The 15464-nt window shown below is 36.8% G+C and overlaps 1 protein-coding gene across 3 annotated transcripts in view; it reads right to left on the reverse strand.

Annotated features, from left to right (window-relative positions):
* Positions 1 to 379: 379 nt before the first annotated feature.
* The window catches only part of LOC138698318 (E3 ubiquitin-protein ligase Siah1-like), a 538667-nt gene continuing 523582 nt past the window's right edge, over positions 380 to 15464 (reverse strand). For all 3 annotated transcript variants that reach the window (XM_069824143.1, XM_069824142.1, XM_069824144.1), the window contains one exon: positions 380 to 1661. In XM_069824143.1, the coding sequence (XP_069680244.1) occupies positions 606 to 1661 (1056 nt within the window). In that variant the 3' untranslated portion in view covers positions 380 to 605. The remainder of the gene's footprint in view (positions 1662 to 15464) is intronic.

The following is a 15464-nucleotide window of genomic DNA, read 5'->3' on the forward strand; positions in this document are numbered from 1 at the left end:
CAACAGGCATGTTTTTTCTTTGTTTTTTTGTAGTTCTTACCTCCGTTATACAACATTGTAAGCAGACGAATTTTTACAAAGGTGGGCGCTTAGTTCAGATCTGCCGTGTTTCGCGGTGGCACCGCAATGAGCGCTGTACAGGACAACATGGCCACTCTATATTCTTCTCTTTCTATCTCGTTCCTTGTATCACATTGTGACATCATTCACAGCCAGTGTGCCCAACTCCAACATCACTAAATAAATCCGCTACGGAGCTGCCAAAATTGCACTACATTCGCTATGCTTTTGAGTACTGAACGGTACCTTCTCAAGGCAATTACTTTGAAGGAGATAATGTTCAATTGTAATGTTGTTGGAATAAAACAGGTAACCAAAATTAGTTTCATTATTTTATTTATGCACCTCATATACTAATAATCTATACAATTATAAAAATTAACCATATAAACTACAAACTTTGTGCAAAATGTGTCCCATAAGATGCGTCAGATATTTCAATGAGAAAACTGTCATATATTCGTATTAGGTAAATATTCTCATACATTCAATGTTAGAAATACTGGCAGATTACCATCTTCAAATAATTGCTTAGTTCACTGAGTTTACATTCTCTGTCCAAAAAAATTTGTAGTAGAGTCGTAATTCTGTCCAATTAAACGTAGGCCGAAATTATGAACTGGTTGTCCAATTGGATTCCCTAAGACTAATGGAAGTCTACCGGTATTTCCATAAACATCAATTGGGTGCCTTTGTCTACAATCAGATGCACAAGATGAAGTCCACTCACACAAAGTTATAGTGTGTGAATGCGAACTTTCCTCGCCAGTCTTATGCAATAAGATTTGGTCCCAATCACTTGGAACAATTTCAATTTTGAAATACAAACGGTTGTTCTCATCAAGGAACTTTGCTACTGTTACATAGTGCAAGGAAACGCAATCTCCTAAGTTAAGAACGGATTCCTCATCGTCCATAAAATTCCTAACTCCGAAAATCATTGATATTGCATTCATTTCACTTTTATTTGTCCCCAAAGCAAATCTGTACCTGAAGTTGGGAACATTCTTTTTCAATCCAACGTGAACAATTGAGAAAAGAAAGTTGCTATTTTTAACATCACACATTATGAAGAACAACTCATTCAAGGTAAACACATGGCCGCGGTAAAATTTACCGGCCGAAAAATTACTAATCACAACATCAAATTCTCCACTTACTTCCCCAGCATCATATCCTTGTTTGTGGTCATTCTTAACATGGGATTTTATGTCTACTATACGACCTTGCCAAGGACAGTTTTTGTCGGAAACCATGCTAAAAGGGCATTTTCTGGTCTCATGTATACATTCTGACTGATGACGAAGTTTTTCCTTCAACGATACTATTTCAGGACATCCCACATCCTTATATTTACATGGATAAACAAGTAAACCTGCAATGTTCTCCAGTGGTATGTTTCGAGTCCCTATAATGTTTTTTCTACAAACTGGGCAATTTCTCATTTGTGGTTTGCATTTTACACAAATGGGATGTCCAGTTTCACACATTCCGATTGGAGGCTCCATGTATTCATAGCACACGGGACACTCCAGCTCTTTGAGGAAGTTCTCGTTGCTAGATGTGGCCGCAGAATCCATCTTCGTGGAAAGCCGCAAAATCTGAAGAGAACAGAAAGACGTATAATTATCTTAATTTGTATAGATACAAGTTCAAATACTTACTAGTTCCATCACTAAAATGGTCAGGACGCGCTTTTCGGATCAGATTTCTATGTAATTATTGTCGTAGAGCGAAAGAAATTAATAGAGTGAGGTTAGTTGGGGACGCTCTGGTTTTGCAGGAGCCGTTCCGCGCCAAGAGATGGCATGATCACCGGAAATAGTGTGTCCGCATTCTTGGCGAGTGCAAGCAATGAGTGGTACTGCAGTTTCGCTTTAGTTGTGTTATGTTGTGAGAAGTAAGTTGGCGGTGAAAGTTGTAATCTTAAATTTAAGCTAAGTTCAAATTGCTCTCTGTAGGCTACTGTTGTAATGACTTATTGATCATGTGAACGCACTTATCTATATAATACATAAGACGGAAAATTCTGGAAGAGTTTCCAGAGAGACCTGTTCCAGCTGTCGGAACATTAAGAAGACTTTATAAGAAGTTCATGCGAACAGGTTCGGTAAACGATGAAAAACCGAAAAGAGAAAGCCGTGTTCTGTCGGAAGAGAAATTAGACGAGATTGGTGAAATATCGGAACACACTCCTCAAAAATCCCTCAGACGTTTAGAGCAGGAAAGCTGGAATAAGTGAAAGTTCTGCTCATGTAGCGACAAAATTACTTAAATTAAGGCCCTACAGAGTGACTGCAAATTTCGTATTAAAGAAAACATGTCAAATATGTGTTGCAGTAAACGGAAGACATTTTGAGCAACGAATGTGAGCTTGGTAAGTACTGTAACTTATAAGCATAGTAACAGTAGGATTGTAGGCCTGAAAGTGCCGGAGACTCGCGCGTGTTCCTCGCGGTAATCAACACATTGATAGCCGGGCCCGGCTTCGGACGAAAACCCGAGCGTCTCCAACTAACCTCACTGTTCAACGTCCAGAGGTTGTCGAATTATTGAGAGAGAATCTTTGGTCTACCGACCTCATTAGTTAAATTCTATTGGTATTTTTTTTCACACCTTTTGCAATAAGTCCGGTAGCCAAGAAATTAAATACCAAACTCTACTCCGTTCCATAATATCTGACAGGCGACGTAAATATTGCTGGCAGAAAGACACAGAAGGATAATTGCTATTGAACCAATGGCAGAGGTCTCATTCCACGCTTGTCTTGAAGTTGGGCGAGGTAGAACGCTTCAGACCACCCAATTCAAGATAAACGTTGAATGAGAGCTCTGCCATTGGTTCACTAGCAATTATCCTTCTGTGTCTTTCTGCCAGCAATATTTACGTCGCCTGTCAGACATTATGGAACGAAGTATAGTAATGGAGATATCCCTAGCTTCGTCTTTTCTTTTTCCACAATTTCCTACGTTGATATAGATATACAACCTCGTCGGCCTGGCTGGCATAGTCGGTATAGCGTTGGCTTTCTGTGCTCGATGTTGCGGGTTCGATCCCGGTCCAGGTCGATGGCATTTAAGTGTGCTTAAATGCAACAGGCTCGTGTCAGTAGATTCATTGGCATGTAAAAGTACTCCTGCGGCACACCGGTAACGCTGATATAACCTCGGCAATTGCGAGAGTCGTTAAATAAAGCATGATTTAAAAAAATTATACAACCTCTGATTAAGGTTCTAGCTGATATATACAGTCTTAGAAACAAGTTTTGTCGCATAGATACTTACTTTATAAGTCCCAGAAAGGAGGCAGTGCGCATGATCAGACATACAACGAAACAAAACTAATTTTATTACCTCAACTAGTCCTTCTCTTGTGAACCAGGTCGATCGTCCTCTGATCATGCGCACAGCCTCCTTTCTGGGACTTATGAAGTATCTGTGAGACTTTTTTTTTAAGACTGTACAGCTTAGGACAAAATCTCGCCGCTCTCTTGTACTTGAAGTACTTGTCCATCTCCAACTTCGGCTCACTTCATTTCCAGCGGGGTTTACATATGAGCGTTTCTGTGTGAACATTTTAAAGGTATGTTATCACTCAATAAGGCAGCTGCCACTGAAGCTCATAACGAAATTAAAAACGTTCAAAGTAGTACTGGTAATGGTGTGTGTGTGTGTGTGAGAGAGAGAGAGAGAGTGACTAATGCCTACGCACTTCACTTGCGTGATTCGAGTTCCGCATACTGCGGATAGAAGGCAGGATTGTGATTCATTTTCAAATTGCACACCACTTCAGCGGGCCACCTTATGCATGATGTGCATCTATGAACAATGATGTTGATGATGAAGGTGAGGAAGGGAGAAGGGGAAACCCGATGCCGGCACGTTCGAATCGTAATGACTATCCAACTTTTATTTATTTGTCATATTTAAGGTTTACTCTTCTTGTATGATATGTTAATTATGTATTTAGTCATTTATTTCTGAAATATAATAATAATAATAATAATAATAATAATAATAATAATAATAATAATAATAAATATATTGCATCATACCATTAATGTATTGTAACTTGCAAAAGACACGACATTTTGTCCTAATTTCGTCGTATTTTGTCCCATGAAGCAGGCAGCATGTGATTTAATACTTCGATCTGTTGATTTCATATTAATATAACAGTAACAAAAGTCTGTTCGGCGTCTCCATTATCATGTTATATGACAGTTAATATTCAAGTTCGCAACCTCTACAATATTGAACGTAACAACCTGGGATAGAGTCATTGTCAAGGTTGTTAATACTGTCGAATAAGAACTGACTACTTTACAGACTGTTTGAATATCACCAGTAAGAGTAAACATAAACAATGTCTGACGCACTCTTCCTTATGTCTAGTTCAGGCTTGGAGAACTGGGCGACAATTGTGGCGTTGCGTCACACATCGAATACGTCACTCACCTCTTTCTTCCATCCCCGCGTCATTGACTTTGTAGGGAAGGGGATTTGTATTCAGTATCTGTCTTATGTGATTACTAAAGCTGAGACATCTAGGACTGCAGGACAATATAAAGTTAACTGTATTGCGATGTTGGGGGGTTTGCGTACAGGCATGCTACTCGGGCAACAGAACACATTTACGTTGTGTAGTGAACAGACATCCAGGGTTGTTTTATGTATCTTACATAACGTATAATATTTATAATGGCACAATCATCAAATATATCAACAGTAAACAAGTTTATGGAGAAAGTAGACACACAACATTTCGCAGTAAGTTGAGTAAGTATCCTATGAAATTTATATAGCACAGATATTAAAGGTACGAAACGTAAATTCGTAACACAACATTGTAATGTGAAAAAAAAACATAAAGCACAGATGACACTTTCAACTGAGGAAGGACAAGAATCGCATGTAAGTTAGAATTCATTGTGTACCACACAAAAAGATTTCACAATTTATGTAAAATGATATGTGTAAGTAAATTATACGAATAAATAATGTTGAAAATACACACTTTAAAAGCTTCATGCGAAAATACGTGAAAAGGGAACTCCTTAATCAATCAACTTCACGGAAATACTATATACCGAAATGCTATTATGATGTCATATCTCGCATATGACTAAGTATAGGAGATAGTAAAATACGTATTTTATCGATGAAACCACAGATGCCGCTGGACGATTTGTTGCAAACGTCGTTACGAATATTCTTCCACCAGACAAACCCAATAAAACATTTTTATTAACCTCTGAAATTCGTGAGAAAGTGGATCATTTACTCGTATATATAATTAAAGTTTTTCAAACGCCTATGCCACTCCTATCGCCAGACGAAACAAAAAATGATAACGTAGTTATTTTCATCACGGATGCTACATGTTAAAAGCAGATAAGGAACTTCAGCTACTTTAGTCTAAAGTTAGCCTAGTCCATGGGCTACATCGAATTAGCCGAAGAAGTTCGCTCATGCTACAGTGATGTGAACAGTTTCATTTCGAATGTCAAAGAAATACTTTTTAAGGCACCAAGTCGGGTTACTAAATTCAGTGAAATGGCTCCTGGAGCCCCTCTATCGCCGCAACCCTTGTAATGAGTTGGTGGACATGGCTGGATGCTGCAGTCTATTTTGCTACACATTATAAAAGGGTTGAAGACGTAATCAAAACGTATGGTTGTGTTACTGCAACAGACTCGACAATCTAGTAATGATGACGTGACCTGAGCCCTAGTTTATTCGTTATGTGAGTATACAACCCGTTGTCGCCATCCCGGCTGCAACGAGACGGAAACTCTTGGTCACGTGTTGGGATTCTGTCGAAAAAAGGAGCTGCTCGCAACAATCGACACCATAAGGCCAGGACCGGTATTGCTGATGTCCTCAAGCGTCGTGGATGGGAGGTAAACGAGGAGATCCATTGGGTTTCATCTTTAGATTCGAACAGAAGAGCAGATATTGTAGCCATCCACAGGACTCAATCTAAGGGAATAGTTCTTGATCCTACAATCCGGTTTGAGAGGGATGCCTTGCAGGCACAACACGTTGATGAGGAGGAGAAATCCATTTATGAGTCCTGTATCCCTTACCTAAGTGAGAAATATAACATTCCCACTAGTCAGTGGAGTGTTGATCTTTTGTTTGGTGCACGTGGCATACTTCCTAAATTCACATGTAATATTTTAAAAGCACTCGGTTTCCAATTTTTTGAGATTCAAAAAATGTTGTTGAATATTCTTAAGGATTCAATCCAAATATTACATTATCATTTATATTTTGGCCATTGATGATTCTATTGGGTTTGCATTTATATGGATTTTTTTTTACTAAACAATTCCTGTCTTTCTAAATTATTCTGTAGTGCTTTTATTCTGGATCTTTATGGTCACCCTCATTGAGGGCAGATAATTTCGTTTAAAATTTATCTCTCTGTTGTTTACTCTGTAGGATAGCGTACAGAGTCTGTACACTGACCTACCCCGCTCTCTCTACTTGCTAAGCTATAGTTTGGGTGCACGTAACTTAACGACAAACGTCCTAGATGTCCCAGCTTTAGTGATTACGTTTGGGCCACAACGCCGGTGGACTGTGGATGGGGAACCAACACTTTCCCCATGCTTTTCACCCCTCTCTCGCCAATTCTGTATCCCTGGTCTAGTTCATAATATTGACGTAATTGAAGATCGAACACAACCATAATACTGTACACTACCCAATACAACCCTTATTTCTTCAGTTCTGTACTGGACAATTGAATGATAAGACATCCGCGAGAAATCTGATTGCACACCGGAGATTTTGTATATATATTTTTTTAGAATAATAGTATATTATTTACACTAACATCATGTCTCACTTCACATGTGCAATATTTCCATAGCATTGAAATGTACAGTACATTGTGATTATGATTTAATTGATGCACAACTGTAATTAACCAGAATTGTCCTTACTCTGTTCGATCCTTGGTCAGATATTGTTTATGTTTACTCTTACCGGTGACATTCAGTTATATTAGAGCTAACGCAACATTAGCAATACAAAACATTGTTGATTCCCATTTAAAAATATAAAGTAGATTCAAATATTTTGATAATTATTTCATGTACAAAAAATATATTACGTGTATCAGATGTCCCCTTCGATGTAATTTAACTTGTAAATTGTCAGTTTATGTATGTCTGAAATATTCTAAACGCTATGGGAGGTGAAAGAGTTAAGTGGGCTATATTGTACAGGGACATCATTTTATTTTTACTAACATTTTTAATATTAACCTGGCTATACCTTTAGAGAACCGGAACCACCGTTTGCTACCCCTTCCACGCCTGGAGTTCGATGATACTGGCGTAAAATACAAACAGATCACTTTGCTAGGTATAGGAGGGAAGAAAAGTAGTTCATCCATTTACGTAGACTAGGAAATATCGCAATTTTGAGTTCGATAATTTTCATTAGGTTTTTGTTTAATCAAAATGCAGTACTGTATTAAGAATAAGTGTTTTTACTCACGAACTGAGTTATCCATGCAAACGCATTCATTATGCAGTGTATATTATACTGTCTACAGCACATTAGCGTACAATATAGAGACTGAAGTTAAATTGAAAAATAATCATAATATGGATATTAGACACATTTTTGAAAATGGTGGCCGTTCATTTCGATACAGGCTTCAGTTGTTTTGTGTATATTATCGCACTATAGACTATTGCATCTAACTCCAATTGCCAGTTTCGTCCTTCGTACTAGTAACTCATGTTGAAATAATTCTATACCTACTCTATAACAGAGTACCTTACGTACTGTAAATTCAATCTTCACTTCTGCCCGACCCGCACAGATAAAATTACTCAGACATGCTATCTACTGTCCGTCCAAGTGGTTATGCCGCAGGATCGTAGAAAGGGGGAAAATCACGTGACAGTTAATTACTTAACGTGGCCCTTTTATTTAAGTTATTTTAAACAGTTGTATAATATTACGTAAACGACCAATTCCTAAGAGAAATAAAGGTTTTCAGAAAAGAGCTAAGACAGACCAGGTTTTACAGAGGGGCGAGCAGAAGCAGGTGGGGGAAATCGGAATGCGACGTAGGCAAACGGACGACAGTACCTGTGCGAAAATATGATGCAATATTGAAAGCTCTTTCGTCACTGGAAAACGTGAACATATTTCTGGAACGTACTATACTCACTAACTCAGTGCTGTTTACTATATGCGGTCTTGATTCTGTGTGGAAGACAGTTGGAACTTCATTAGTAGAAGGGGTGGGAGCGAAGTACATTCCAAAACTCAGGTACAACAAAAATTGAAGTAAAAATAAAATGATGTCCCTGTATATTACTTTCTGTTTGCTCGAATATAAAATATACAGGCAGGAACTGCCCAACCGAATTCGAACGTTGGAAAATATATCGGAGCTTCTAAAAGCTGCAAAAGAATTAACACACCCCAGAAGTCTCGGATACTGCCTATACAAACAACACATGTTGTGTCGTCATAAATATGTAAACCTCCCGCAGTGAACGGCAAAAAAAAAAGTGCAATGTTTAAAATCTCTTAGAGCAGAACTCACCATTGAGAGATTGTGCATTATTTTTATACTGTTGTTGATGTTCAGTCAGTTTCCGAAGACAGGTCTGAACCTCACAAGTGATACCAACAAGGCACCACTTATGAGGCAATTAGGCCAGGAGATAATGGGATAGGGTGGCCAGTTCCTTTCCCCCTCCATTGCATACATCGCCGATTAGCTACATATTCATTAATCAGACTTCATATGCATACAAACAATTGTTCTTCCTCTGACACATATCAAGTGAGATGTACTCCCTGAATAGATTTACATATCAACCACAACCTCAATTGTTAGATACACAGACGTACGTACATTCGGCACAGACGCTTGCTTGTCTTTTGATCTGGAGCTGCTCTTGTGAGCGGGTTTGATTCCCGCTTGGCCTGATTACCTGGTCGAGTTCTTTTCCGAAATTTTCCCCAAACGTAAGGCGATTGTCAGGTAATCTATGGTGAATCCTCGGTCTCATCTCGCCTAATACCAGCAAGACATCACCAATTCCATCAACCCTAATTAACCCAGTACCGGTAGTATGCAGTGTCTCAACCTCACGTTCACGTGCCGAAGCCGAGGTGAACGATCATTCAACTAGAATGGTGGTATCGTGTGGTTAGCTGGCTTTCTTAACCGAAAATTTCACTACCTATCGTAGCTCCCCAAGTGCATCACGATGCTGCGTGGACACCGGTCCCATACACTAACCGAAATTTCATGTGAAAATTTCTTCCCCATCAGGACTCGAACCAGCGCGCATTCTGTAACGCGAGCCCTAGGTAGGATGCGTTAGACCACGACGCCAAGGCGTGGGACATTTGTGCTCATATGCCAGTGATAGATAATTTGTTGAATTTTTAAAATCTGTCTTAAGACCTTTATAATGCATGGCGAAGCTGAGGTTATTGCTATAACTACAAGGTCATGCTTTATTTCCGATGTGACGTCAGAGAACAGATGATAATGGCGAGGCACGCGGCGGAGTGAATCATTACTCACGTGATGTCAGCGAAACTTGGCAACACCGCGTGCGTTTCGGGACTTCCCAGTTAATGCTCATATCAGGGGTGTACAGTTCAGTTCATTCTTTAAGTCGAATGTCCAAATCGTTATGTAACTTCATGCGAGATGGTTGGTAAATGAGTTTTCTAAGAATGAATTTTTAAGTCAGAATATCAATACATATCATAGAAGTATCATATTGCCAAAAGTCATATCCACATGCAAATTTTTTGGCACGATCGTGTTTTTTCTTGTATTTACAGCTATTATTGCTAGGCCTTGAAAAGTTAGAATTCCCACACAGAAACTTGTTGCTAGGGAAACCATGCTTCGTAATATAAAACTATACTGAAATAGACCCATTACAGTGCACTTCTTGTTAGTTATCATTACAGTGCAGTTTTGCGAAGGCAGCTTTGGAATAATATTGCTCTAAATATTCAAAGCAAAATATACTGTATTTACAATTTTAAAAATAAGATCGCTCTACTCGTTTTTCAAACTTCTGTATGTATTATGTACAGTGTTGTGTATTGTAATGAAAGGTATTTTATTTAATTGTAAATTGTGTATGAAGGGGCTGCAGACACTGACGACTTTCAAAAGCTGACTGTCTAAAAGACAGCTTTTCGTCTCCAGAATATGATCTTTCTTTACAATAATATATAACTTTCGTGGAATATGATTTATATTTTTTATAAGTCCTTCATTCTGAAATATAGGCTAATTTCTTTCATACGGATTGTCTTATTTTACACTAAATTGTAATTATTATTATTATTATTATTATTATTATTATTATTATTATTATTATTATTATTATCATCATCATCATCATCATCATCATCATTCCTACTACTCGATTATTTTCTGTGTCGCTGTTATTTAATTATATTTGCTGTGCATTTTCATACTGAGTAGCAGAGAAAGCCTTATGATCTTTAACTCTGTTAGTGAAAATAAATGAATTAAATGAATAAATAATACTGCTCGTAAGGTTTATTACATTATAGACGGACGACTTTCAATGAAGAGACACCACAGCAATGCCTTGCACTGGGTTACGTTTACACGAGTGAACCGCGCGATAGAATTTTGCATTTCTATCGACCAAGAGTCGGTCCATTCTTTTTGCCGCTAAGTGTACAGCTGTCAAAAAAAAAGTGGCCGCACTCGTGAACAGCGAATATTTTCAAAGTCCACTTCGGGTCGCGGCGATGTTACACGATGCATGTGCTTGTACAGCTGTCAAAAGAAAAAGTGGCCGCTCTCCTGAAACAAAGTTCCCTTCGGGTATCTTCGCTAAAATTCGGAGACAGGCGATGTTACATGTTGTTGGACCACGTTGCCTGATATCTACAGCTATAATTGAAGTATTCTGTATGTTATTCGATAGCGTAATTGTAGCGTTCAGGCCTCTTATTCATGAGGTCCTGCGTTCGACTACAACCACGTGCTTTTCATGTTCTTTTTTTGTTCTGTTTTTTGAGAGAGACAAACTATACATAATGGCTCCTTTCTCTTTTACGATCATTAATATATTATGCCATGACTTTATCATTATGATATTGTGGCTGCAAATGGAAAGAAAAAAAATTATTCTAAATAAAAATATCTTTCGTGGCATAAACAAAACAAATTTACTGGCGTCGGCCTTAAAACATTCAAACAATTAAGCGTTCAATAAACAAAACAAAAAGCCACAATTCAATATTTAGTCTATCTTCCTCTTATCTCGATCATCTTGCAGCCGAGTGGGCATGGAATTGACTAGTCTTTGCAAACAGCGACTGTTCTTAGACACGATATTCCAGGCATTCTGAACATACATACATAAGTGTTCTGTCCATGGGCAGGTATTTCATTGCACACCCAGCAATCTCCAATCTTTACTATTTTCTGCCTTCCTCTTAGTCTCCGCATATGATCCACATATCCTAATGTCGTCTATTATTCTATTCAACCAGAGACCCAATCAATTCCTTTTTCTCTTTCTAATCAGTTTCAGCATCATTCTTTCTTCACTCACTTTTTCAAACACAATTTTATTTCTTATTCTGTCTGTCCACTTCACACGAACCGTTCTTCTCCACATCCACATTTCAAATGCTTCAATTCGTTTCTCTTCATTTCGCCGTAATGTCCATGTTCCTTCCCCATACAATGCCACACTCCACACAAAGCACTTCACTAGTCTCTTCCTTAGTCCTTTTTCCAGAGGTCCGCAGAACATCCTTCTTCTTATATTAAAAGCTTCCTTTGTTCATGTTTGCAGTTTTTCTTAGGAAGGATAGGCCTAAATGCGGTAACATCCAGTTGCTTTCCGCACACCACTATCTCTTTCGCATCTTATTAAATTCCAGGGGGCCCAAGCGTGGAGATGAGGAGAGTGGATTTGACTAATTGGGCCCTCCGGACTTCACCGAAAGTCACGGCAAGGGTTAAATATTAATTCTATCAGGATGTTTGACCCGATCAGAGACCGGGAAATCTCAATTAGGCTTTGCCCCCCGCATCCTGGACTAGCTTCTACGAATCATCAGAAAATCTTAGAGTGTGATTGGGCCAATTTTTCCGAAATTGTTTCCACACTTTTGCCCTCGTAGCTCAGCGGACGAACGTCGGAATTTAGATGTCAACGTCTCAGGTTAAATTCCTCGTTACTCCTTTTCATTTTATTGTGGTTCAAGATAGTATAATGTAATAATACAAAAAGAAAAACTAATAGCAGTATTATGCAACTGGATTTTTCCAAACCTAATATTAAATTTATGGTATTTATATCGCTAAAGAACGATTACAATATAAATAACTTGAATATTATATATACGATAACAGAATATAAATGATAAATATCGGTTTGTTTAATTAATATAAGATATTATATAATACGTATTTAATTATCTAAATAAAATAACTTATTTTACAAAGAAAGATGGTTATTTGTGTTATAATAATTACTTACATAAAATACAGATTATTTATATTGCGAAAGAACAATAACAATATAAATAACTTGAATATTATTTTATAATGCTAATGAAGGAAAACAGAATATAAATGATAACTTCAATATTATTTATATCGCTAAAGAGCGATAACAGAATATAAAAAACGTGAATATTATTCATATCGGAATTTCACAGATTTATTACAGATGTATTTAAGAAATTGTGGAAGAATAGTAATTAGTAACAGTGTCCTATTTATTCTTCTTGGAGCCAAATTTGTAACTTTTAAAAGTGTGGTTACTATGTTGAAGTGTATGTGTTGCAACGGATGCTTGATTTGTTATGTATGTGAGTCAGTTATGGGATGCTTGATGTCGTCGCAATGTCGTAATTATAGTTTGATTGTGTTTGTGTGACTATTGTGTATTAATTTATGATGTATGGTACGGAAAGCTGCATATTTGTGTTATAGAAGTGTTACGTATGTGTGTTGTTAATGTTTTTGCATGTTTCAAATTGGTATCTGATATTTGTTTTCCAATCGCAATGCCTAATTTACGGATTGTTTATGTTTTGTTTACATCGCGTAAGCTAATTTAATTTTCTTTTCCATTTCTCTTTATGCTTATCTTTTTTGTGTATAAAACTATAGCCCTAACATATATATGTAAAATAGGGCTAACCCCATTGGAGATACAATAATAATTATTATTATTATTCATATCGTTATAAAATGATAACAGAATACAAATGATGACTTGAATTTTATTCATATCTCTAAAGAAAGATAACAAAATATAAATAACGTGATATCCATGAAGAACGATAACTGAATATAAATGATAATTTTGAATAGCATTTACATCGCTAAAGAACGATTAAAAAATAAAATGAAAAGTTAAAGAAGGCCCGAACCCACAACCTTTGAATCATTAAACAAGCACTCTACCGCTGGTCTACGAGGCGCAGATATGGAACACTTTCATAGTTACGGAATTGCTTGTACAAGCACATGCATCGTGTAACATCGCCGCGACCCGAAGTGGACTTTGAAAATATTCGCTGTTCACGAGTGCGGCCACTTTTTTTTTTTTTACAGCTGTACAAGCAGTTCCGAAACTATGAAAGTGTTCCATATCTGCTCCTCGCAGACCAGCGGTAGAGTGCTTGTTTAATGATTCAAAGGTTCTGGGTTCGCGCCTTCTTCAAGTTTTCATTTTATTTTTTAATCGTTCTTTAGCGATGTAAATGATATTCAAATTATCATTTATATCCAGTTATCGTTCTTGATGGATATCACGCTATTTATATTTTGTTATCGTTCTTTAGAGATATGAATAAAATTCAAGTCATCATTTATATTCTGTTATCGTTTTATAACGATATGAATAATAATTATTACTATTGTAGCTACACTATCTCCAATGGGGGTTAGCCCTATTTTACATATGTATGTTAGGGCTATAGTTTTATACACAAAAAAGATGAGCATAAAGAGAAATGGAAAAGAAAATTAAATTAGCTTACGCGATGTAAACAAAACATAAACAATCCGTAAATTAGGCATTGCGATTGGAAAACAAATATCAGATACCAATTTGAAACATGCAAAAACATTAACAACACACATACGTAACACTTCTATAACACAAATATGCAGCTTTCCGTACCATACATCATAAATTAATACACAATAGTCACATAAACACAATCAAACTATAATTACGACATTGCGACGACATCAAGCATCCCATAACTGACTCACATACATAACAAATCAAGCATCCGTTGCAACACATACACTTCAACATAGTAACCACACTTTTAAAAGTTACAAATTTGGCTCCAAGAAGAATAAATAGGACACTGTTACTAATTACTATTCTTCCACAATTTCTTAAATACATCTGTAATAAATCTGTGAAATTCCGATATGAATAATATTCACGTTTTTTATATTCTGTTATCGCTCTTTAGCAATATAAATAATATTGAAGTTATCATTTATATTCTGTTTTCCTTCATTAGCATTATAAAATAATATTCAAGTTATTTATATTGTTATTGTTCTTTCGCAATATAAATAATCTGTATTTTATGTAAGTAATTATTATAACACAAATAACCATCTTTCTTTGTAAAATAAGTTATTTTATTTAGATAATTAAATACGTATTATATAATATCTTATATTAATTATACAAACCGATATTTATCATTTATATTCTGTTATCGTATATATAATATTCAAGTTATTTATATTGTAATCGTTCTTTAGCGATATAAATACCATAAATTTAATATTAGGTTTGGAAAAATCCAGTTGCATAATACTGCTATTAGTTTTTCTTTTTGTATTATTACATTATACTATCTTGAACCACAATAAAATGAAAAGGAGTAACGAGGAATTTTACCTGAGACGTTGACATCTAAATTCCGACGTTCGTCCGCTGAGCTACGAGGGCAAAAGTTTGGAAACATTTTCGAAAAAATTGGCCCAATCACACTCTAAGATGTTCTGATGATTCGTAGAAGCTAGTCCAGGATACGGGGGGCAAAGGCTAATTGAGATTTCCCGATCTCTGATAGGGTCAAACATCCTGATAGAATTAATATTGAACCCTTGCCGTGACTTTCGGTGAAGTCCGGAGGGCCCAATTAGTCAAATCCACTCTCCTCATCTCCACGCTTGGACCCCCTAGAATTTAATAAGATGCGAAAGAGATAGTGGTGTGCGGAAAGCAACGGGATGTTACCGCATTTAGGCCTATCCTTCCCAAGAAAAACTGCAAACATGAACAAAGGAAGCTTTAAATAGAAGAAGAAGGATGTTCTGCGGACCTCTGGAAAAAGAACTAAGGAACAGACTAGTGA

This window comes from Periplaneta americana, chromosome 4 (assembly GCF_040183065.1).
Source record: "Periplaneta americana isolate PAMFEO1 chromosome 4, P.americana_PAMFEO1_priV1, whole genome shotgun sequence".
Classification (NCBI taxonomy): Eukaryota; Metazoa; Arthropoda; class Insecta; order Blattodea; family Blattidae; genus Periplaneta; species Periplaneta americana.